At 53.7% G+C, this 25,585-nt stretch overlaps 2 protein-coding genes across 7 annotated transcripts; both read right to left on the bottom strand.

The window, feature by feature from the left end:
* Window positions 1–5,136: 5,136 nt before the first annotated feature.
* TREX2 (three prime repair exonuclease 2) lies at window positions 5,137–8,357 on the bottom strand. Its single transcript, XM_065915572.1, has 2 exons — window positions 6,777–8,357; window positions 5,137–6,112 (listed from the first exon to the last, which is right to left on the bottom strand). The coding sequence occupies exon 2, from the start codon at window positions 6,076–6,078 to the stop codon at window positions 5,368–5,370; it is 711 nt and encodes a 236-aa protein (XP_065771644.1). The 5' UTR covers window positions 6,079–6,112; window positions 6,777–8,357; the 3' UTR covers window positions 5,137–5,367.
* Window positions 8,358–8,484: 127 nt separating this feature from the next.
* On the bottom strand, window positions 8,485–25,183 carry HAUS7 (HAUS augmin like complex subunit 7). Of its 6 annotated transcripts, none has more exons than XM_065916329.1 (10): window positions 25,062–25,183; window positions 24,085–24,200; window positions 19,982–20,049; window positions 17,832–17,893; window positions 15,126–15,217; window positions 14,704–14,862; window positions 14,502–14,598; window positions 13,830–14,048; window positions 12,760–12,874; window positions 8,485–8,644 (listed from the first exon to the last, which is right to left on the bottom strand). In XM_065916329.1, the coding sequence occupies exons 1-10, from the start codon at window positions 25,158–25,160 to the stop codon at window positions 8,574–8,576; spliced, it is 1,098 nt and encodes a 365-aa protein (XP_065772401.1). In that variant the 5' UTR covers window positions 25,161–25,183; the 3' UTR covers window positions 8,485–8,573. The 6 variants fall into 6 exon arrangements, with proteins under 6 accessions (XP_065772401.1, XP_065772402.1, XP_065772405.1 ...); XM_065916330.1 differs by having other exon boundaries at window positions 14,508–14,598; window positions 17,832–17,896; XM_065916333.1 differs by having other exon boundaries at window positions 13,830–13,958; window positions 17,832–17,896.
* Between the last annotated feature and the right edge of the window lie 402 nt (window positions 25,184–25,585).

The raw sequence follows: 25,585 nt of genomic DNA on the forward strand, positions 1-25,585 counted from the left end.
CTGCAGTGGCTGATGGCTTGATCACTGGCATAATTGCTTGTTTACTGAGATGGCAGGCAACTCTGAAAGCTGGAATCTGGGGCCATATGCAGGCCAGAGGGTCCTGTCCCAGCCACAGCCACTCACCCAGCAGGGGAAGAAGAATGAGGACCCAGAAACTGTCTACACAGCATACTGGGCAGAAGCCTCAGGAAAGAAGAGGAGATGAAGGAATCAGTGGTGGGTGGTCACTTTGCAAACCATGTGGGTCCATCTCCACAGACAAGGTAAAGCACATAGAACAAGGCTGTGGAGCAGTCATTGTGCCAGCAGGTTTCTGTGTCAAGTTGGCTAGGCTAGGGTTCCCGGTGTTCAGTCAAGCATCTGTCTAGATGTCACTGTGAAGGGATTTTTGAGATGAGATTAACAGGGAAATACAGTTAGCAACTGAGCAAAGCATGTCAGTCTACATAATTTGGGTGGGCTGCATGCAATCAGCTGAAAGCTTGATGACAAAAACACGGAGGTCATCGTAAGAGGAAGGGATTCTGCCTCCAAATGGCCTTTGGACCAAGCTGCTACTCCTCCCTGAGTCTCTGGCCCAATGGCTCATTCTGCAGACTTCAGAGTTGCCAGCCCCCAGAACTACATAAGCCGATTCCATATGTACACCTATCTAGAGCTCTCCAACTTGTCCTGTTTTTCAGAAGCACCCTGACCGCTACAGTCATAAAGTCATATGAATACACAGCAACTAAGTGCTCAGAGAAAACCTACTAGACAGGTGGAATGATATCAGCAAAATACAATGATAACGGAGTATTTTAATACAGTATCACAGGGTTGGGCTGATCTGGTGGACAAAAAAAAAAGGAGAAATTCAATAGTGCAATTATCAAACTAGATTCTAGAGAAATAGTGAAAAGCACACATCTCTGAAGGACATTAATTTTTTTCAGTCTGTTGGGCATTTTAAATGTTGCATGCATTTGAACTCTAGTATTGGTTGAATTCTGTTAAGAGTCCTAACCCCCAGAACCTTAGCACATGACCTTTTTTTTGGAGACCAGGATTCACAGAGATGGTCAAGTACAGATGAGGTCAATAGGGTGTGTCCTACTCTAACAGGACTGGGCCTTTATAAAAACGGGACATTTCAATTTGTGGTACTTTATTAAAACTGCCCTGCCCTAGAAAGCTAATAAAGCCCCCACCCCAAAATCTTAAGCAATATATCTTCAGAGCACTATCCAGTACAATTCAACATACACATATACAAAATGACCAGAGTCTCAACAACTTGGAAACCAAGACAAACTCTACTATGCAAGCAGTAGATGGGTGAGAAAATGAAAAGTGAAATTTGAAAGCATCTCCCAACGCAAAGCAAAGAGGAATGTTTAGTGACAAACGTACAAGACACAGGAAAATCTCATTCAGGGCAAAATTGCAGACTTTGAGTGCCTTATTGATTCAAGATGAAAGCTGACAAAGGAGGTTAGTATTCCTCTTAAGAAATTAGGGGGAAAAAAAGAAGAACAAAAACTGAGCCAAAAAGAAGACAGAAAGATGGGATTCGTAAAGATACAAGCTGAAGTCCTGTGCAAATGGTGCCCTATAGCCTGTGGACTCCACCAAAAGATATCTCCAGCCCGCTGCTCCAGTCTTCTGTCCTCTTCTCCTCGTCCTGCTGCATGGATAGTTCTGTTTTCAATCAGGCATGCTCCTGATCACAGCTGCATCCGCACTGGCAGACATGGACGTGGCTTGGGAGCGACCGACACTTTTTTTTTTCATTTATTTTTATTAGTTGGAGGCTAATCACTTTACAACATTGTAGTGGGTTTTGTCATACATTGACATGAATCAGCCATGGAGTTACATGTATTCCCCATCCCGATCCCCCCTCCCACCTCCCTCTCTACCCGATCCCTCTGGGCGACCGACACTTTTTGACGAGGGGCAGGTGGCCGCCCAGGGTGAGTTGGAGTGGTGGAATTGGTTCTTCAGGTCTGGCCCTGCTGCTCAGCATGGTTGCTGTGAGTCCCGAGTTCAGCTCTGTGGATGCACACAGTCTCTGCAACCACTCACCAGCCCAGGAACCTGGGGCAGTAATGACTAGAGCTGCCACAAGCAGAGGTGTGCGAGTCTTTGTGTGTGCACACGCATTCATTTCTCTTGGGTAAATAGATACTCAGGAGTGGAATCATCAGGTCATTATGGTAGGTGAGTGTTTAATATTTTAACATGTGGCCAAACTGCTTTACAAAGAGTCTGTCCCATTTCCCACCCCCACCAGTGGTGCCTGAGCCTTCCAGTTCTTCCCCGTCCTTGTCAACACTCAGGATGGTCGGTCTGTGTTGTAGCCATTCTAGTGGATGTTAGAAGTTCAGGGTACTTCCCCGGTGGTCCAGGGGCTAAGGACTCCTCACTCCCAATGCAGGAGGCCCAGGTTCAATCCCTGGCTAGGAAACTAGATCCCACATGCCACAACTACAAATCCCACATGCCGCAACAAAGACCCAGCACAGCCAAATAAAGACATAAACACGTTTTTGTAAAGTTCAGGAATTTTGAGAGTTGATTGTCAAACACGATTATTTAAAAAATTCAATTGTATAAACTTCTACTTAAATTGTATTAAAGAAACAAAGGAGATACTCCAAACGCATCATGTCTTATTTCACCCCGGTACCTTGGCACAGTGAACCACCCAGGATCTCTTCTGAACCACATCATGTGGGTAGCTGTGTTTTTACAAGTTTGGCCTGGTGGGAATACTTACCCACAGGAATCAGCACTGCCTGCAAACCAGGGCTAGACTGGTTATTGTTCGGTTGATTGTGTAGACTTGCTGCTGCTGCTGAGTCGCGTCAGTCGTGTCTGACTCTGTGTGACCCCATAAACGGCAGCCCACCAGGCTCCCCTGTCCCTGGGATTCTCCAGGCAAGAACAATGGAGTGGGTTGCCATTTCCTTCTCCAATGTATGAAAGTGAAAAATGAAAGTGAAGTTGCTCAGTCGTGTCCGACTCTTAGCAACCCCATGGACTGCAGCCTATCAGGCTCCTCTGTCCATGGGATTTTCCAGGCAAGAGTACTGGAGCGGGTCACCAGTACCTTCCTTCTCCACGTGTAGACTTGAGTCTGTAGTAATTACACTGTGAATAACAAAAAGAAAAAAAAACTTCCAATATCAAAAACTACTATCCAGTTCAGCAGAGATTTTATTCATGTCACCAATGAACATATGAGGTTCCAACACACACTTTGCTGTTTCGCTTTTGTCTTGGTAAGATCAGTAGAAATATCAACCAACGTTTATGTGGGAACCAGTCAGCCCTCAGTTGCAACCATGGGTCAGGTTCCCATCCAAAAGTTTGGCAAGTCAACTGAAGAGATTTTGGTGAGAATCAATGGGTCATATGGAATTGAGAAATAGTGTATCATGTGTTTTATTATATATATATTGTAGATTTATTTGTACATTGTGTGTTTACATATTTTATAACAGTAAAATTTATAATAAATTTACATGTCTGTGTCTGTGTGCATATATAGACAGACATAGAGAAATATATACACTCCCCCAACACAGGGTGGACACACACACACACACACACACACACACACACACACACACAAATAGGCTTACATTTACTTGTCACTGTGGATCAGCACATCATAGCTTTCAGACACAAGGGGACATGCCCCAGCCTGTCTGCTCCATGCAGCAGGTACACAGCATCGCCTAGCCAGTCTGAGCATGGGCTCAGGGAGGGCGCCTGTGCCCCAGCTGCAATAAGGCCCGGCAAGCTGGCACTGGGTAGGGAGAAGCACTCGGGCTCACAAAAGGCCATTGATCCACCCACTGTGGCCTGGAGGGGGCCCTGTTTGCCTCACCTACTCAGTGAGTTGGTGAGTAGGTGGCCCAGAGCCTGGCTAATGAGATAAAGGGACCCGGCTGTGCCTGGACACCAGGGATCTGGGGGGTTCTAGGCAACCCCAACACTTAGCTCTGCCTTCCACTAGCTCCTGGACCAAGGCCCTGCCCTGGCCCTCTCCCAGGTGGGTGTTCTCCCCAGGGCAGGTGGCAGGGTGTGGACCACCCTCCCAGACTGTTACCCTCATGTCTTTCCCACAGCACAGCCTGAGAGGTGTTGTAAAAACAGAAGTCGACTTTTCCTCTCCTCTGCTTACAGCACTGTGTGACTCCCCGGTTACTGTCAGGGTCCATCCAGACCCTAGCTGGGGAATGAGGTTGGCCTGAGGCAGCCACTGCCAGGGTCCTGGCCTCTTCCATCTGCCACTCTGCCCACCGCCGTGGCCCCAACAACTCTGACCTACTTTTGTGTTTCGGGATGGCCCAGCTGCTAAAGGCTTGAAGCGTGGCTCATGTGAGTCACTCCTGGGCATGGTCGCCCCACCTTCCCACCCCTTCTCACCTGCTCTGTCTCCTGGACATCCCGCCCCTACCCTGCCTCATCCTTTGGTGCCACCAGCGGGGCCCCAGTGGCAGGTGGGCCAGCCAACGCCCCCACCAAGCCAATGGCTGAGAAGGTGCCCTCTGCCCTGAGATGACTCCCAGCTCTTCTCAGCCTCGCGGGGCCCAGGACAGACTCCTTCCAAACTGTCTCCCTCACTGAGCACCTATGCAGCACAGCTGGAGCCCCGACGGTACCCTCCCTGCATGCTCGATGTGTGCATCTCTGGCCCTCCTCCCGCACCAGTGGCCCCCACCCCACTCCACTCGGCATTCTGTGTACCCATCTCCCGATTTCACCCTGCTGTCCACTCAAGAGAAGGGACAGGGCTCTGGGAAGGAGGCAGTGGGGCTTTGCCAATACATTTTCAGAGGTTCCTTTGGTCCTGCTCACTGATTTTTGGGGGTCTCTGGGGGGATGATAATCAAAGCCGCGGGAGGAGACCAGCCAGGGCAGAGGCCCATGGCTTGAGGTCCACAGCCCCAGCCTGTCGACCCTTTGGACCAGGCTCTGAGCATGGACGTCTCACCCAGCAGACTCACTGCACAGGCCACAGGGGGCCCTCCTGGGGGGCAGGTGGCGGGGGGGGGGGGGGCTCGGCTCCTGCCCTGGCCCCTCTGGGCAGGGTGTGGGGAGGAGGGGAACTGAAAAGCAGCTGGTGAGCAGTCGTTAATGTTTATTGAAAGACAGGGTGACAGGTGGGTGCCAGCAACAACCAACTTTCCTGGCGCCTGGGCCAGGGAAGAAGCCAGGAGAAGGCTTTAGGGCTGTGAGGCTGGTTGGACCAGAACGGGGTAAAGCCTGGCAGGTGTCTGGGCCCAGCTGAATGGCGCGGATGCTGGTGCTGCCCTGCTGCAGGGACTGAGGCCTCATTGCCCTGGGCAGCAGCATCACCGAGCCCCTGGCTCAGGCCTCGAGCCTCGGGTCATCGGGTGGCATGTACATGGGCTCCACGTGGGCCCAGCTGAGGGCCTGCTCGTCGGCCCAGGTGAGCAGCTCGGCAGCGCGGTGCAGGAAGACCATAAGCAGGGTGTGCACATCACCCTCAGCAGAGTGGGCCGCACTCGGCTCCGCCTGGAAGTAGCAGCGGAAGAGGCTGCCCAGGCTGTAGCTCTTACCGCCCTGGGCCCGAGTGCCGTGGCTGTGGGCACGGTCCAGGCCCCGCAGTGCCGCAAGCGTGTCCAGGCAGACAGTATCCTGGGGCAGATCGGCGCCCAGGCGCTGCAGCTCCATGCAGAGCAGGGGGAAGTCGTAATCGAAGCCGTTGTGGGCCACCAGGCACACGGGGCCCTCCTGGCGGTTCAGGAAGGCCTGCAGTGTCCGCACCACGGTGCCATCAAACCCGGCCTTCCCGCACCTGGCCAGGCCCTCGCGGCTCAGGCCAGTAATCTCACTCGCCTTGGCAGTGAAGGGGCGCTCCGGGCTCATGCACAGTGTGAGCTTGTCCATGACCCGGGGTGGGAGGGGAGTCCCAGACTCATCGTGCTCGGGGTTCTCCAGGGAGGACCGGTGGACTGCAAACAGGGAGAGCTCAGCAATCTCAGGGTCCATGCTGGGGAGCCCGGTGGCTTCCAGGTCCAGAAAGACAAAGGTCTCGGCCCGAGGTCCCTTGGACATGGTGATGGTTTTCACAGAACAGGGAAGCCTACAGCTGCCGAAATAAGAGGCAGAAGACACGGGGGCCAAAGAGATGGGGACGTCTGGCCTCGGCCAGTCACAGCTTTGCCTGTGGTCAAGGTTCTGACCCTTCTAACTTCCCTTCTGGCTACCTCATGAGCCTTTAGGCTCTAGGAGCCATTTCTAAGACCCAGGTCCAGAGAGACTGCAGTGGGGCCTTCCAAACTGGGATCCAACGACTGAGATCTGTTACTTCTGTCCAGGATGAGGCCTCCTAGGGTATTGTCACCCCCTCCATGGTGGCCCTCAGACCCTCCCTGACCATGCCCACTGCTACCGTCTAGTAAACAGCAAAAGGCAGGTCTGATATACCCAGACCCTGGCCTGGGGCCTCTGCCTCTGGACCCAAAGGACATGGACAGGCAGTGTGCCAGGCCCATGTCACCAGGGACTGCAGCCTAGGATGGCACCATCACCAACACACTGTGGCCAGCAGTCTCAGGCCCAGTGCCCAACAAATGTGACCCTGGGATCAACTGCTGGAAAGCAGGCAAGCAGCCACCCAAGACAGCTCTCCTGGGAATTCCCAGCCTCCCTGGCTTGGCCTCCTCCCAGCACACAGGTGGATTCAATCTGGATCTGACCCAATCTGTCCCCCGTTCTGCTTCCAGCCCCAGCAGCTGGCCACGCTGGCTTACCTGCAGCAGCTACTGGCCGGGTTCTTGGGCTACTGGACACCTGTCTCACACAGGCTGCTCTGGGCGGCCTTTAATCTGTGGCTGTGGCCTGCCCCAAGCCGCCTGTTGGGTAGGGAGGAGATCCGAGGCCACAGGACCTGTGCGGCCGGCTTGCCACCCCCTCACTTGTTCACAGCTGCTGGGACACACGCCCCATGTTTTTACAGGCCGAAAAGCTGGCTCCTGGGCTGCAGGCGGGCTCCCCACAGGTGGAGCGCAGCCTGGGCTGGGAGAATGTGTCGTCACAGGTGTGTCACAGGCGTGAAGAGGAAACCCAAGCCCTCTGCCCTGCCTCCACGACTGATTAGGGCTGACGGCAGCAGCCAGGCCTGCTGCCTTGGGTTCAACACCCAGCCCCGGGCTGGCACCCTCCCACAGGAATATCTCCAGGGCACAGCTCTGTCTCCAGAGGCAACCAAAGTGAGCTAGGAAGACAGACCACAGTGTGGCTCCACTGACAGCAGTTGGGGTGCACCAGGGTAGCGGCCCTCCCACTATGGGGGGGGGGCTCTTCTTCCTCTAGAGTATCTCAGGGGCCTGGAGCAGAGGCTGCCAGGGAAGGAGCAAAGGGAGGTGTGGCAGGTGGGAGCAGCCCTCCACCGAGTGCCATGAGAGCCAGAGGCTCCGGATCCTGCCTAGCCCAAGTGGCTTGGGCCAGGGTGAAGGGCACAGTCAACGTAGGAGGTAAGAGAAAAGGCCCTCCCTGCTCCAGGAGAGTGGATGGCACCATCCCCAGGACCTCATCCCTGGGCAAGTCATGCCAGCCTCCGGCAGTGGGTGCTCACAAGCCCAATCTCCCACTGGGGTGGAGGGAGGCAGCTAAGAGCCAGGGGCAGCCTGCCCACAGCGGGCCCTTCAGTCTCCTGGGCTGTAAAGCTGTCAAGGAACCTGGACCACAGTGCCCAGGGGTCTGCCTATGCTCCCACCTCTGCCAATGGCAGGGGACCAGCTCCCTGGAGCTTCCTGATCTGGAATAGCCACAGGGGAATCAGGGAAACGAAGGTGCAAGTGAGACTGGCAACCAAATGCTTGGATGGGGTGGGGGGACTCCCCCAGTGCCCTTCAGCCTGATCCTGAGCTGAGGGGGGCAGGGGATCCCACCAGGTGTGCCTGTCCCTGGGCTTGCAGGAGGGAGGTGGCTGTGACACAGCTCAGGCAGATACTGGGTGGCCCTGGAAAGCCCCAACAGCCGCTTCCTGGCCAACCAGTCGGGCCACCAACAAGAATTCCCCAGGTCAGTGCTGGGTGGCCTGGGGAGGCAGGAGAAGGAAGCACACGCCCCCACTGGCCACACCCCAGATGCAGTGGGTGCCAGCACCCCGAAGGCCAGCCCAGGGTTGGGGGTAGGAAGCAGCGGATCAGGGCCTGGTGGAGGCCGTGGTCGCATTCAGCCAGGAGTCGTGACAAGACACCGCCAGTCTTAACAGGCGATGGAACATGGGGCAGGCAGGATGGGCAGGGAGGCAGTCAGGCAGAGCCACAGAAGCAAAAAAGCAGGCTGGAGGCAACTTCTTAAAACCTGGGCTTTCTTTTCTCCCCAGCTCACACCATCCAAATCTGCCCCACCCCACCCCACCTCCACCCCCCACCATCCCCAGGTTACCTTCCCTTCACTCCCCACCCCACCCCACCCCACTCCACTCCCCACCACCCCACCCCACCCCCCACCAAAGAGCTGAAGGTGCTGAGCAGCGAGAGGCGGCAAGGGGGCTGACTGCTGCTGCCTGGCTCTTCAGGGTAGAGCTCCCTGCTCACAGGCTACTGTGGGCCTTTGTGCAGACGGTCGCTGAAGGTCTTATATTGCTGGGTTACCTCTTCTATTTTGGTGGCTACCAAAGAAAGAGAACGGCAAATAGCAAGGTTAGTCAGTCCAGCTGTCCTCGGGCCCCGGGCACCCAGCAACGGGTTAAGCCAGGAGCCCCCGACGGGGCCAGGGTCTGGTGAGTTCCGATGGAAGCCCCTGGGGGCCCCAGGCAGAGCCCCCAGGCTGGGGTTCACTGGCTTGGCTGGGTCCCTCCCTGCCACTCTCCGCAAAGCCCAGGAGCCAGGGAGGTTCATGATTTGGATGCTGTATGGATTTTGATCAGTCCTTCCTTCAGTTCATCCGAGTCCATCCTCTAGGAGCTCACCTCCCCAGCCCATCCTCTGCCCTCCCACAAGGTTGGCAAGTGGTGTTCAGTCCTGCCCATCCCAAGGGTGAGTGCGAAGCTTGGGCATCACGGGGTGGGCCTCAGGGTGATGGCTGGGCGGGCATCTCACAGAGAGGAGACAGGTCTGGTCCCAACGAGCCTTCCCACTCACCACCACCACTCCCTCTGAGGGCACTCACATATCTCTTACATACAGATAGGATTTGGGGGTGTCATTTCCCTTTACCAAGTCCTCAGATTCTCCCAATCTCCAGATGTCCCAGTCCTGCTCCTGGGTTCCCCCAGATCCAGGCGTATTCTCAGCTCACATGTCACCCCTCTGTCCCAGGCCCTCAGTGCTACATGGCCATCTCTTGGCTCAGGGTTTGGCCAAGTTGTGCTGTCTCTGGAAGCCTGGGCCCCCGACGCTGTATCCCTGCTACTGTGGATTATGGGAGGCTGGGTCTGGAGTGCGTCCTGGGGCCCCCTCTGGTCTGGACTCAGCCCTCAACTCTGCAACCGCCTCCCTCCTCCTTCCTTCCTTTCTCAGTGTCAGAGATCTCAGCCCATCTCTGTGCTGTTTTTCTTTGCCCTTGTTTGTATATCTGCCCCTTGTCTCTTGAGTCTCGAAATGTTTTCTACTCAAGATCTGCCTAACTCTCTCATGGATTGTTCTGAACACTGTGACAACCATGTTTAACCCCTAAGAGTGTCTGCTTGTATTTCTCCTTGCTGGGTCTTCCCAGTTTCCTCAGTATGTGTGGACAAGATGCTGAGTATGTTCATTCAAGTTGGTTGGAAAGTTCTCTTCTCTGAATGACCACTGCCTCTGGCGGTGGAAAAGGGTTGGGGCAAACAGACAAAGCATCAAGTGCAGAAAGAGACAATAGGGCAGGAGAGGCCCATGAGGGCTCTGAAGAGCTGCAAGAGTCCTGGGAATGTGGAAGTTCACATGCATGCCTGGGGCCGCGAGGGCATATGGGAGAGACCTGCAAAGGCCCTGAGCCCATGACTCTGCTTGACCTTAAGGCAGGACCAACAGAGGTGCGGAGGAAGGAAACGTCGTCAGCCATCTGACTGAGTGTGAAGGAAAACCATGAAGCTACACGCCCAAGTAGCTCACACAACTCCAAATGGGAGAAACTGAAAAGTGACCCCACACCAAGACTGTCAAAAAGAGCCAAAGGGCAAGACAAATCTGAGAACGGAAGATGGAAGAGACTACACCAGGGCCTCCATTACATGTCAATGAACGTGAGTGATCACAGACCCTGCTTGGGAGGTGTAGGCACCAGGAGAGAATCCTCACCAAGCCGGGCCAGTGCTCAGCTTCAGGCAGGAAGCGGCTGATGGAGTCGCTCTTGTGTGAGGCATGTTCCATCTCTTAGCCTGGTCTGTGGTACACAACTATCTGCTTTAAAGTCAGTGGCAATGGACTGAAGGGGGTTTGCCACAGCCCAGGGGACAGAGGCAGCTTTTCACTTGACTAACCCTGAGTTAAGACTTCTCCCAAAAGGCTGCTTTTTTCTTATAACAAAAAACAACAACAACGAAAAACCTTCTCTGAGTGTATTTTTCATAAGAAGAAAAAACTTACTCAGAAACAAAGTTTAAAATTAAATGCAGACACAATTTTGACCTTACCCAATAGCAGGAAGGTAGGAAACAACAAAGCTAGCCCCACAAATGGGAGGAGCTGGCCTCACCGCCACGACGACAGAACCTCACCCCCGTGTGGAACCTCAACTGTTGAAACGAGTTCACTGCAACCTTTCTTAAAGGTTGACAATCACAGGGAAATTCCCTGATGATACATGTTCACTGCAGAATATGTGAAGGCTGCAGAACAGGATAAAGAAACAGGAAACGAACTAAACGATCACAACAAACTGGAGAATTCTTCAAGAGATGAGACTACTAGACCACCATACCTGCCTCCTGAGAAATCTGTATGCAGGTCAAGAAGCAACAGTTAGAACCAGACATGGAACAACAGATTGGTTCCAAATTGGGAAAGGAGTATGTCAAGATTGTATACTGTCACCCTGCTTATTTAACTTATATGCAGAGTACATCATGCGAAATGCCGGGCTGGATAAAGCACAAGCTAGAATCAAGATTGCTGGGAGAAATATCAATAACCACAGATATGCAGATGACACCACCCTTATGGCAGAAAAATAAGAAGAACTAAAGAGCCTCTTGATGAAAGTGAAAGAGGAGAGTGGAAAAGTTAGCTTAGAACTCAACATTCAAAAAAACTAAAATAATGGCATCTGGTCCCATCACTTCACGGCAAATAGATGGGGAAATAATGGGAACTGTGACAGAATTTACTTTCTTGACAAGTTTATACCGGGCTCCAAAATCACTGCAGACAGTGACTGTAGCCATAAAGTTAAAAATGCTTGCTCCTTGGAAGAAAACCTATGACCAACCTAGACAGCATATTAAAAAGCAGAGACATTACTTTGCTGACAAAGGTCCGTCTAGTCAAAGCTATGGTTTTTCCAGTAGTCATGTCTGGATGTGAGAGTTGGACTATAGAGAAAGCTGAGCACTGAAGAATTGATGATTTTGAACCATGTTGGGGAAGACTCTTGAGAGTCCCTTGGACTACAAGGAGATTCAACCAGTTCATCCTAAAGGAAATACTCATTAGAGGGACTGATGCTAAAGCTCCCATACTTTTGCTACCTGATGCAAAGAGTCAACTCATTAGAAAAGACCCTGATGCTGGGAAAGATTGAAGGCAAGAGGACAAGGGGGTTACAGATGATCAGATGCTTGGATGGCATCATCAACTCAATGGATAAGAGTTTGAGCAAGTTCTGGGAGGTGGTGAAAGATACGGAAGCCCAGCATGCTGCAGTCCATGGGGTTGACATAACTTAGCGACTGAATAACAAACGATCTAAATCACCTCTGACTCTGACACAGAGAAAATCAACATCCATGTGGTAGCTCAACTCCTACAATGGATTCCTCTGCATTTTTTCCTTTTAGAAAAGTAAGATCATACTGTGTATTTCACTTTTAACCTGCATTTTCCTTTTAACATTATATGCATTTCCTCATGTCATTGTAACCAAATTTTGAAACAACAAATACTGTCCCACAATATACATATAACCAGTATCTACCCAAGCATTATCCAAGAATAAAACCTTGAATTATTCCCATTTGTCAGTATTGCAAATGCTGGAACAGTATAACAATAAATAATCGAAAGTGACCTACAGGCTCAGTAACAGAAAATGTTAAGCAAATTTTAGCTCATGTCTGACGATTGGAATTATGACTTTGAGAACCTGGGTCAGTGCTTAAAATGAGGTCCAAGGGAAAGAATATAATAGTACAGCATGATGTGATTAGATTCAACTTATACAAAAAATAAAAAATGATGAGAGGTGTACACCTATGGCTGATTCATGTCAATGTATGGCAAAAACCACTACAATATTGTAAAATAATTAGCCTCCAATTAAAATAAATTAATTAATTTTTTAAAATGATGAGAGGAAACAGAATAGAGGGAAACAGACCAAAACATGAACACTGACCGCTTCTGGGCCACTGCGTTAGGCAGTGCTTTTAGTTTCCCTCTGTACGGCTTTAGAGAATCCCCATTTTCCACCATTCATGGTTTTCTTTTCTGATCTGTCAAAAGCATTTTTTAAGGGAAGGAAAACCTTAAGCATCAGAAAAAGAAGAGAACAGGAAGGGACCAGTCCCCAAATGCAGGCTGAGGTGCCCTAAGATGGCCCCGACCACCAATTCGGTGGCTACAGACACAGCAAGGGGTGACCACATACCTAGGCTCATGACAGAGCTGTTGTTGCCCCAACATATCTGCTCATCCTGCTGCTGGTTCGCCATCTGCACGGCTTTCGCCGAGGTGCTAGTGACTTCCACAGCTGCCTTCAATAGCTGGAATGGAGGAACAGAGGGTGGGGACATGTAGGCTTGAATGCTAGTGGTCTGACCCACAGGAGGTGTCTCCTGCTCCTTGCCCCAGTGGACACTGAACACCTGCCTCCAGCTGCAAGGACAGTCACCCACCAGAGCTCCCCAGCGTAACTCCATTCCTCCTGGCCCTGCGGGGACACCACACTATCACGGATCCCACCCCACACTGGGGCCACACAAAGCCGGGGTTGAGGGGACAGATGGACAGAGCAAAAGTCAGTGTCTCAAGGTCAAAGAGCCTTTCTGATGGGCGAGGACTGTGCCCTAACTCAGCCTGTTGGTAGACTAGCAAAGAACAAGCTGGTCAGAGATTCAGAAGTCTGGAAGCTTTCTTGTGAGAACACCAAGGCCAGTGCCATGGGAGCCCTGAGTTGATGGCAGAGTGTCACGTGTGGCAAGTGTGCACATAATCATAACCAAAGCCAGCAGTCTGGGTTCCAGGGATCAGAATCAATCCTGAGGCCATCAGCTCAGCCATGTGAGGTCGCCTTTTCCTATGTGTCCGAACTCGGTCAAGGGCCCAGACGGGCAAGCATCCGTTTGTCTGTATGGCACTGCTCTGGACCACGTGAGGACGAACACCTGCTTGAGCCTCTTGTGCAGACAGGCTGAGGCCAACACCGGGACAGAAGCTGTAGGCTGGGACGAGAGTCTCCCATAGTCAGCTGGGGCCCAGCACAGACAGTTCACATACCTCTTCTGCGCCTGCAGTTGTGGCTTGGTGGGCACCCTCATGAAGGGCAGGGGGGCCCATGGCGGGACATCCCCAGCACCCCTCCTCCCCTCTATAGCCCCAACCTGCCTTTAAGTTTCAGCCTGAGGCCTGGAGCCTGGAGCTCAGCCGGTCCCCACCCTCGGGTGCCTCGCTGGGGGTACAGTGGCTGCTGGGAGGGGCTGGGGGAAGGGCAATGCTTACTTGGCTGCATGACATCAGGGTCTGGTACACGACCTGGACGATGGGGCCACATGGATGGAGGTAGGGGCCTGGGCGCTGGCAGTACTCGCCCAGCTCGCCATCGTAGACTTGCAGGAAAGCCACGACGAGCTGATGGAAGTCAGAGATGACCAGGCGCAGCTTCTGGTCCAGGGTGCTGGCGTGGGCACTGCCCACAGCAGCTCCTTGCTGTGCAAAGCACTGCGAAGTCAGGGGTGGAGGCTGTCCCGCCTGCCACGGGGCACCAGGCAGGGCCCTAAGCCCCTTGGAGAGGTGGGGGTCTGCTGGCCACTCCATGCTTCCAGAAACCGGGAGACAAACGGAAGATCGGAGGCTTGCAGGGACCTCAACGTCCTCCTGAGGACCTTAGTGGCAATGAGGACAAGTCTGGGGCTGCAGGGAGGGCCGCAGGAGAAAGCCCAGGAAAAGCCCAGGGAGCCAGGCCTAGCACAGGGCTCCCCTCCAAAGCTGGTCCTTTCCACTCCTGGAAAAAGCCTCCCCTCTCCAGCCATCACATTCTAGAAGCTGGGCCATTCAGCACATGCGCCACCTCACTCAGGCCTCCCAACATGCTCATCGAAGAGACAGAGCTGTCTGAGGCTTCGGGACATCTGGCGGGGGGCCCCTGCAACCCCCTTGCGGCTGGCACCTCACCTCTACCTGGAGTGCCTGAAGCTTTGAGGCACTTTCCTGCAGCTGCCGGGCCAGTTCTGCCACCTTCTCCTTCTCTGACTTGACCGAGGGGCTGGCCCTGCAGGGAGACAAGAGGTCACTTCTGCCTGGTGCCATCACAGGCACCAGGGCACCTGTGGACCACGCACAGGAGGCTCTCCATCCCAGCCAACAGGCCACCTACTCCTGCCTGTTGTTGCTCTGCTTGTCGAGAAGCAGCTGCACGTCCACGGGCCACGGTTCACACTCAGGTCTCAGGAGCGTCTGCAGGCAAGGGCTGGAGAAGAGCTCCCCCAGCAGCTCCTCGGTCTTCTCCCTGGTGTCCTCAAAGCGCTCCTCCGTGCTGCAAAGGCAGCCCCAGGGCCACGCTGTCAATGCCAGAGACCAGCCAAGACCAGTGAAAGGGCCAGGAGAAGGCATCTCCTCTGGTCTCTGAGAGCCCGCCCACCTGCAGGGACAGCCCAGGTATCCGTCCTCGGTGGGGTGAGCCTGCGTTCCCCTGGGATGGAGCGTGGCAGGGTTCCTGCTGGGAAGATGTGCCCAGGGGGCTTGGAGGAGCAAGGGCGCCTGGCGGCCGATTCGGGCAGGGCCTGTGCCAAGCTTTACCTGGGGCAGCTGGAGCCACCGATACTCAGGCTGCGGACCACGTCCAGCAGTTGGTCCATGAAGTGCAGCTGCTTCTGGGCGCAGGCCTGGCCCTGGGCAGGGAAGGGCACATGCACTCACTAGCCCGATGTGCCAGGGGCCCCCTGCTGCCCCAACGGGCCAGTAGCCCCCCCAGGCTTCCACCTGGCAGGTTCGTGGACAGGTTCAGGGCACCCAGCACAACAAGACAGGCAGTGGATGTGGCCACGTCACACTCACTAATTCGTGGCCAACGAGGACTCGTTCCCCCATAGGCGGCAAGCAGCCAAGCCTTACAGCCAGAGTCCCTGAGAGCAGCTGAGTCACCCTCCGCCCCATAAGCAACTGGGATGCCCGGCCAGGAGTGGTCCGATCGAGAGCTCAACTCCTTCCGGAAAGGGGAAGAGGCCCGAGACCAAGCCCTGTGATGCAAATTCAATCTGGGAGAGCTTGTGTGAATATGGGCTGTAAACACAGCCTGCTCCGAGAGCCCTGTGAGCAGCGGCGTTTAGAGTGGGCCGAGAAGGGGAGGGCCAAGGGGGCCCAGGCAGCCCCGGGGAGGCAGCAGACTGGGATACAGGGTCACATTCTGCTGTCTCGTTTGCAGCTCAGTTCCTGTCCACAAGCATCATGGTTGCAGCTGCCTGGCACTCCCTGCGAGCCTGGCTCCCACCTGCGTAGCCACAGGGACGGGGCCAGAGCCTCTGCAAGCTCCTGGCATCTCTACCTCCATGCCCCCTGGCCTGCCACTGGGGTCATCACTACCTCGTGTCACCACCTTCTCCCAACCGGCCCCAAACAACACCAAGCCAGAATGATACACCCGAAGGGCACCCTGCGAGTAGGAGATGGGGCGTGGGACACTGTCTAGATGGAGGAAAGCCTGGGCAGAAATGTGAGACCAAGTGTCACTCAGGATCTTACAAAGCCTTGACCGGCGGCCTGGGCTGCCCACCAGCCCATCTGCAGCAGACCAGCTCCAGGAGCCCCACCAGCTCAGGAAAGGGTAAGCCGCTCCTCACAGCCTGTACACTGAAAACTACAAAACATCTCCAAGAGAAATTTAAGAAAACCAAACTACATGGAACAACAGCCCATGTTTAAGGATAGAAAGTCTTATTAGAGGTGATGGTAACACTCGCCAAAGTGATCTACAGATTCAACATAATCTCCATCAAAAGCTCAGTTTTGCACAAACTGACAAACTGATTCTAAAATTCATATGGAAATTCAAGGTACCCCTAAAAGTCAAAACAATCTGAAAAAGAGCAAAGCTGGAGGACTGACGTGTTCACAATTTACTGCAAAGCTACAGTCATCAAGGCATTCTGCTACTGGCATAAGGACAGGCATATGGATCAATGGAATAGAATTGGAGAATCCAGAAATAAAGCCTCACTTTTACATTCATCGATTTTCAACAAAGATGCCCAAACAGTCCAATGAGGAAAGAATGGTCTTTTCAACAAATGGTTGATTAACTGGAAAATCTGGACAGTCACACACAAAAGAATGAAGTTGGATACACACCTTACACCCATACATAAAACTAACTCAAAATGGGTCAAAGATCTAAATATAAGAGCTAAAAATACAAAACTGTTTTTCAACAAAACTCAAAAATTTTGTACTCCAAAGGACACACCTAGAAAGTGAAAAGACAACCCATAGAATGGGAGCACATATTTATAAATCAAATATCTGATGTGACTTGTATCCAGAATATATAAAAAATTCTTACATCTCAAAAATAAAAAGACAACCCAATTAAAAAGGGGGCAAAAGAACTGAATAGAGACGTTACTCCAAAGAAGATACACAAATGGCTAATAGGCACATGAAAAGATGTTCAACACCATTAGTCATCAGGGAAATGCAAATCAAAACCACAATGAGAAAAAAAAAACAAAAACACAATGAGATAGCCCTTCACACCCACCAGGATGGCCCATATCAAAAAGATTAACAATAACAAGTGTTGGTGATGACGTGAGAAACTGGAACCCTCACACAATGCTGGTGAGAATGTGAAATGGTTACAGACACTTTGGAAAACACTTTGGGGTTCCTCGAAAAGTTTAACATATTTAAAGAATTCTGAAAGTTAGGTAATTCCACTCCTAGCTATTCATATATACTGAAGAAAACCAGAAACATGTCTTCTGTCAAAAATGTATAAGGCACAGTCGGAGCATCATTGTTTCTAAGAGCCAAAATATGGAAATAATTATTTCAAATATGCTTCTTAAATTTTACGGGGAGGTGGCAGGGTTTCAGAGTAGGTTTAAGGGTGGCTGCCTTTGTATGGAAACCCATGGTAGGCAACACATGGAGGAAAATACATGGGCTCAGAAGCCAGAAGGTTGGGTTCAAGAGGCCAGGCTCTGTTACAGAGTAACCTTGAGAGAGCTGTTTTGTCACCTTCCCGGGGAGATGGCATATGACAAGGACCTGCTATCTTGGGGAGGAGGGGGATGACAGTTACTGGCACGTAAGCCAAAGCGCCTCCTCAACTGCTTCAACCAGCCCCTCACCTCATCCTAGGAATGGCAGGGATCCACCCAAAGGAATCCTATGGGTTCCTGCCCCAGGGGCTAAGGATGCTGGCTCCTAGGGAAGGAGCCTTCCCAGAATCACCCCAGCATCATGGAGGCTCCCAGCCCACAGGGACAGGGGGCTCTCTCTTACCTTCAGGAGCTCCTGGTCATCCAGCCCACACAACATCAGTTCATGGCCCAGTTTCACCATCTCTGCTGGAACACAAGGGTCCAGTTACCGCAGACAGTCACCCAAACAGGGGGACGCCAGGCACCCTGGCCAAGTGCCAAGGGGTTCCCTGTTAAAGGAGGTCAACAAGGAAGCAGGTGGCGGACACCCTGGGGTGCCAGCATGGCTTCCTGCTGTGTGACCTACACCTGGTCACTGCCCTTCTCTGGGGGCTAGGTTCCTTACCTGCGATGAGAGGTTGCATTCAATGCTCTTCCATACAGGCAACACTGGCTTCCAACAGAAGCCCACCAGCTGCCTGGGGAGCCCACAGAGGCCAGGGCACCTTCCAAAGATGCCGCATGCCACCCTTTCAGAGACCTCGGCAAGCCACAGCACAAGGAACCATCTCACATTTGTCAGTTTCATACAGGCCCTTCACGCCATAACACCCCTTCCTCTTGCAGGCAGCCCTAGCAGGTGGCTACTCTTCCATTTCACAGATTAGGAAACTGAGGCCCTATGTGGTGCAAGGAATCCTCAGCCACGTCTTCCAGGGAATCCTGGGCCTTCTCCGAAGAACCAGATGGTAGGCCACGACTTGGAGCCACAAAGCCGGGGGCCAGTGCAAGCTCTACATCCCACCCACCCCTGCAGCCCCTGACCCCAAATCCCAGGAAATGCCTACATCTGAGTCTCATCAAGTCCAGCAAACAGTCCCTTCACTAGAAATCCAGGATCTGGGTGGCGTTCCCCTCTTCCAGTGCCCCACACCCATCTCCGCACAGCACATAAGCCCAAAGTCAGGATTATATGGCCCTCCTTGGAATACAGGCCTGTGTCCTTCTGCAGTCCACCAGGCCTGGCCTGGTCTGGCCCTGTCGCCCCTTGGACCTCGCCCCAGCCCTGGCCCCTTGCTCTGCCCTCTACCGCAGCCACCCTGGCCTCCTAACTGTTCCTAACCCCTGCCTTGGTGCTTGTTTTTCTCTCACCCTAAACACTATTCTTCCCGAGATCTGCCTGCCTCACTTCCTTCCTTCCCACATGACTCTTGTTATTTAAAAGGTAGGCCTTCCCCAGCCATCTTATGTCAACAGTGCCACCCTTCTCCCAGCCCACCCGAGCACCACCCTGCCTTCACCTGCCTTTGTTTATGGTGTTTCTCAGCATCTGATACACTGAGAAATGTCGCCACCTCCTGGGTATCACCTGTCTCCTAGCTAGCAAGCAAGCTCCACAAGAGCAGTGCTGGGTGTGGAGCAGGTGCTCCTTAAATGTGAACGGGTGACTTGTGATCCCCACTCCGCATGTCACAGTTTCTCCCAATTACACTCTTCCTCAAGCACTCACATCTACCACCTGCTCTGCCACCCAGGGACCCCCCCCACAGGGTGGGCCAGGCTGAGCTGCTCACCCACACATTACTAAAGAGGAAACTGAGGCTGGGAATGGTAACACCATGGTAGGTACCTGTGCGTGCATGTTCAAGGATTCACTTGTGACCCAATGACCAGGCTGGCCCGGCCTTGACAGGCTCCGAGACACAACCCATGTCAGCCTTGGGACAGGCCTCAGATAACTAAAGTGGCAGGGCCAGCAGGGGCACGGATCAGGAATCTGGGATCCAGCTCACCCACCCTGGGGCGGAGGTGGGGCAAACACAGACTCGCAGAAGGATGGACCTTCGGAAACACTGCTGTGTGGGTGAAGAGCTAGCCAGCGCCTTCAGGACTGCAATTTGCTCCCTTTTACCTAGTGCTCGTTGCTGGCTTAAGGACAGTTTCTGCCAAAAACAGATTGAAAAGAAGCAGTTCCAAGATAAGCCCCCACACAGACCTGCCCAGGAATGCCTCATGTCATAGGCATGCACACACACCCAAGCACAACACGGCCTAGTCACTGGTGGCATCAGCGAGAACGGCTGTCTCTGCCCCCCAGCACCCTAGTGGATGGGCAGGCAGGGTCTCCTTCACAGGCACAAGGGAGGGCAGATCCCAGCAGGCTCTGGGGACATCCACTGAAAACACAAGTCCACTGGACAATCCACCATTCTACTAAGGAGGCCACACACCAGGTCAGAACGGCCAGAATCCACCATTCAACACCAAACTCCCGTAATGGAGGAGACCCACCTTGGATCTTCACTTCGGCTGACGCCCCCTTCAGTGAGCTGAACCTGTCGAGCCAGGAGGGACAGACCCTGCAGGCAAAGAGCAAAAGCAGTCAGGCATGAGTGGACTGCAGGGGGCCCTCACACCTCTCCTTACAGATGCTCTCAAAAGGGAATCTTCATATCCAGGTGCTAAATGGCACTGGAAAACTCACTTTAAAATAGATAATCTTATGTGATTTCAACTCCATAAATTATCAGCGAAACACAAAACCAAACTATTTCTGAAAGTTCACCTCGGAAACATGAATCTGAGTACTGACATTAAAATTCTCACAATAAAAACATGAAAGGACTGCCCAAGCAGAAAGAAAACTGAATTCCTCAGAGCTCTGACACCTTTCCAGGAGGAACCCAGGGACTGGCTTTGCTTGCAATCACGGTGCAGGTCTGTTTGGAGAATGTGTGAAAAGGACCTCCCTGGTCTGGCATCCTCACAGGCCAGGCCTGGGCCCCTCTCCTTGCATGTGGCTGACTGCCCTTCTCCACCTGCAGGGCTTTCTTCCCACCCAAGCCAAGCACACCAAGTTGGCTCCAGCTGATCTGGTGAAGCCCACCGCTGGCTGACATTCACCCCCCCAGGGAAGCCGCGGGAAGGCTGGACCCGCCTATAGCCACACTGGCATCCCTCCACCACTGCAGGTCCTGGATGTGGTCCTTCCGCTGGGCTCTCACCTCCCAGACTCTGGGCTCACCAAGGCCAGGAGCCAACTTTCTGTTGTGTACTTCTAGGCCCTACCAAACACAGCAGCCAGCACTGAAAAGGTGGCTGGTGAGCATTAACGAATGAATGACCAGCCTCTTGTCACAGACTGATCCACCATTAGTAAGGGCCCATGCCTATCTCTTTCAACAGAGGGGCATTTTCTGTTCTTAAACTAACGTAAGTCAACAGGCAATGATGCTACCCAAGGTCACAGCTCTGAGCCATTTGAGGGCTCCTAGCATGGTGGGCTCTGGGATCACAGTATCAGCCTCCCAGGTGGCACAGCCATTCCACCTGTCCCCTTGGCCTGGTGGAGCCCTAGCCTTAACAATACTGCACAGATAAACAGGAGAGTGGCCATTGGTAAGCATCTTGCCTTAAGATGCCAAGGTGAAGGGTGGGATAATTTGAGAGAATACCACTGAAACATGTCTATTACCATATGTGAAATAGATCACCAGTCCAAGTTCAATGCATGAGACAGGGCACTCAAAGACCCTGAGGGATGGGATGGGGAGGGAGGTGGGATGGGGGTTCAGGATGCGGATTCAGGATGTACACCCGTGGCTGATTCATGTCAATGTATGGCAAAAACCACTCCAATATTGTAAAGCAATTAGCCTCCAATTAAAATAAGTAAATTAATTTTTAAAAAGAAGATGCCAAGCTGATGGGCAGAACCATTTCCAGACACAGACCAGCAGGCATCACAAGCGACACACAGCCCAAGTCTCCCACTGGGTCTCCTCTGTGAGGGGGCACAGTCTGAGCATGGCAACCCCAGCTCCGAGGTCCAGGCCTGGCGCAGCAGTCAGGCCATGTGAAGGGCGCTCCAGTTTCTGGCCAGGGAGCCCCAGGATAACTGGGGCCAGGAACCCGCCCAGCTCTAGCAGGGTTGGGGCCCAGGCCTCACCCTGGGGACCTGTTGACTATCTCATCATGATGGTGGGAGAGAACAGCGCAGGTGTTCGGTGGAAAAGGTTCACTGTTCTTTCCCTGTGGCCATATCTGCCCCAACCAGGCTGGGGCCGGGGTGGGGGGGCTGGGAGCAAGTAGGGGCCACCCTGACACCCCCACCACAGGACTGCAGGGCAGAGGGAGACAGGACAACAGCCTCAGCTGTGCCACCTGTCTTAAATTACTCATTAAGGCACCCATTCCTTCTGTCAAAGAGGGCTGGGCCAGAAGGGGTGGGAAAGGGAAGTGCCACCATGTGAAAAGCTGGGAGGCTGGCCCTGGGCCTGGTTGCCAGGCAACATTTCCACTCACAAAGCACCAGAGAGCCAGGAGCCCTCACTGATCCATTAGGCTGAACCACAGCAAACCACTTCAACACACTCAAGAATAAATCCCCAAAAGCCCAAGTGACCTCACTCAGAAAGGACTTTCATTAAAGTTGCTTTTCCTGAAGCAGCAGGGAGCAGGGCAAAAACTAACAGTGCTCAAGGCCTCGAAAGCAAGTAAAGCTCTTCGGGCACCAAGGAAATCCACGAGAGTTGAACTCAGCGATCCAGGGGCCCTGTGGCTCTGCCTTGCCCATGCTGAAGGCCAGCTTGGCATATGAGCCACCAAGACCACCATGCTCAAACCCACCCTCCAGTCAATGCTGCATGCAGTTCCCAGGTTCCACCCAGAGAAAGGTGAATATGTGGCCCTAAACGAGGCTGAAATGGTGAAGCCATGTGCAAAGAGGCCAAGAGGAAATTGGAAAAAACTGGACTCTGTGAAATCCTCTTTGGCCATCAAGAGGCCTACAGCACTTCTGCCAGCTTGGGATCATAAAAATCAATTGGACGTTCCCTGGTTGCTTCTTAAAAAGATTGTTTCTTGTATTTAAAAATGCACTAAAAGCACCTAAGGGCCGCAGCCAGACTCATCCATTGCCCCTCTGGCCAGCAGAGGGACCTGGTCCCCAGTTTCCACCTGGGCCAGGCAACTTTGGGCTCCCTCCCACAAGAGCCTCTCTAAGGCCTGACTTTGGCCCCCCTCCTGTGTTCAAGATCTCCAAAATAGCCCAGGCCATCCTCACTTCTATCCCAGGTTCCTGGACCAGGCACTAGTCCTTCCAGGACCAACAGTGCTTGTCACGTAAGTCACTGCCATTCCAAGCCAGGCTCCAGTCTTTTCCCTGCCTCTAGCCTCTCCCCTCTAAACCCATCCAACACAGAACTCCCAAGTGACCCTGCCAAAAATGCCAAATTCACATGTCACTCCCCTGGTCCCAGGTTCTTTCTGCCATTCAAGCCACTGCTGCCTGGTTCTCTCTCCCACATCTTGACTCCCCGCTCCTATGGAAACCAGTGTCCGCCATGACCTGTTCCTTCCCAGATCAAACGTGACCTCCTCCATGCCAACATCCCAGCACTCAGACAACAGAGGTGTGCCCAACACTGGGATTGGTGCCTGAGCCTTCTGCACCCCCAGTTCCTTGGAGACACTTATCAGTGTCTGAGGAATGGTATCCCAGTGAGCATGTATCTGTGTGCCCACTTGTCACTTCAGACCCTAGAGCACATCTCAAGTATGTGCAACACCATACTGCGACCTGGGGCTAGTGGCTAGACACATGGTGCAGCTGTGTGTGTGTGTTTGTGCATGCCTGGCACCGTGCAAGGGAAGCCATGTCTGCCCAGGTCCCTGTGTGGCACACATACAGGATCCTATACAGCCTACAGAGACCTGGCTCATACATCCTGTCTCCTTTTAAAGAAAATCTCCAGGTCCCAGGGCAAAACATGCCCATCTTTACCCTGGACACCCATAGCCTCTTGAGCACACCCCTGCCAGAGCCGTCAGCCTGTTGGCTTTGTCTTGGCCTGCTGTCCTGTCTGGCTCTCCAGAGCACTGGGAGCCGCTGGTAGGAAGGCACTGGGATTGGTACCTGAGCCTTCTGCACCCCCAGTTCCTTGGAGACACCCATCAGTGTCTGAGAAATGGTACCATGATCCAAAGGATTGGGAAATGGGGTCTTGGCCCTGGCTTGCCACTCCTTGGTAGTAAGACCCCAGATAGTTCTCGACTCCACCCTGAACCTCAGCTTCTCAGTATGAAAATGAAAGGTCTGAAATACATCATTTCCCAGATCCCTGCCAGCTCTGTAAGTAGTAGTTACAGCCAGAAAAACGCTCAGAAGCCAAGCTCAGCTATAGCACAGCTGTAAAGAAACAAGCTGAAGCACTCTCCAGGACACTTTCTCCCCAGATCCGAGCACGACTTCACTTCTTATCTAAGCAGCTGCTCTCATAGTGACTAGAGACGGTGGGCACTTCCTCATATAAAGAAGAAACCCCATCTTCCTCTGTGGGTTGAGTGGTGTCTGTGTACCCCAAGAGAGGGGGAGGAAGAGAGCAGGTTGTTACCGTGTGCACATCCACTCCAAGATTTCCAAGCGGTACTTCGAGGGGCTACACAGCAGTTCCTGAATGGTCTTTGGTTCTGTGATATAAAGACCGTCAAGGAAGGGGCAATTGAGGTCCTAAACAAGAAAGGGAAAATCAGGAAGTTTTAGAAAGGCAACATCAGTGAAAGGTTGAAACGCACAGCAGTAATCACGCTCTCAGTGCACCTCCATTCACGCACGTTCCCGGCCGCTGAGCAGCCACCAGGCAGGTGACACAGACCCTCAGCCCCGGACCACGGGTAGCGGTCTTGATCACGCCCAGAGTTCTGTCCCCTTCATCTGCAGCTCCAGGTGCCCACCACTTTGCGTCTTTTTTGGAGGCCCCCTCGAGGCAGAAGCGGTAGTTTGACTTGGTAGCAACTAGGGGTTATGGTGAGAGTCCGATATTGGCCGTAGAGCAAAGGGAACCTGGAGAGGGCCCACGGGGCCGATCACGGATCGCGGGGAGGGGGCAGGCGAGGGGAGAGGTGTCGAGGAGGGGAAAGAAGAGGGAATGAGGGGAGAGCTGGTCGCAGCCCCGGGGCCGCCGCCTGACCTCGCGGGGAAGGCGTCTTCACCACCGCTGTCACCGGCATTTGCTGAAGAAAACTCAAAGCGGGAGGCATGCACTCCGCCCATCTGTCTCCCCCAGACCCTGCGACCTCCTCCTAGAAGCCAGGATCTGTGGCCCTATACCTCCGCCACCTGCCCCTGCACTCCTTCCGCACACCAGGCCTTAAAGCATCCGCGGGACAAAAGTTCAGGCGCCTGAACTCCCAGGCACGGGCCACGGAGACAGCAAAGTGAAAGCCTAGGGCCGCCCAGGGAGCGGAGACGGACGGCCTACGAGCCTCCCCCCAGCAGCGGCGATCCGGGCCTTGCGAGGCGCCGCCGACTTCTGCAGCCCCGCCGCCCAGACCCCTCCGCCCCGGGGCAGCTCCCGGGGCCTCAAGGCACCTTCAGCTTCGCGAAGACCTCTACAGCCGCCTGGAACGAGCTGTCGTCACTCCCACCCTCGTAGCCGCCGCCACCACCGCCAGGACCCAACTCTGCCATGTTTCCCGCTCGAGGCCGCGCCCTGCCCACGCCTCCGGCTGACTGGCCGGCCCAGCTACCAATCAATCGCGAGCCTAGTGTCCCTCCCGCCTATCCGCCTGCGCCATAGCCGGGGCATTGCGCAGAGACGCATCCCGCCCCCTCCTCCACCGTGCCTTCCCATTGGGCAGCGGCTCCGCCCAGGAGGCTGACCTCGAGGAAAGGGGGAGGAGCCGGGGCTGGCACTTGGTCCCAGGCTCACGCACTAGGCTCCAGCCCGCCGGCCCGGGGCGGAGGACGCAGCAGGAAGAACATCCTCCAGGAGAGGGCGCTCCTGCCCTCAGTTTCTCCGCGGTTTCTCCGCGGGAAGATGAAGGGGGAATCTGGGCGACGGGACAGAACTGCGCTGGTCTCTGTCTCCGTTTACCCACACTCACAGCGTAGTT

The sequence above is a fragment of the Muntiacus reevesi genome, chromosome X (genome assembly GCF_963930625.1).
Source record: "Muntiacus reevesi chromosome X, mMunRee1.1, whole genome shotgun sequence".
Taxonomy (NCBI): Eukaryota; Metazoa; Chordata; class Mammalia; order Artiodactyla; family Cervidae; genus Muntiacus; species Muntiacus reevesi.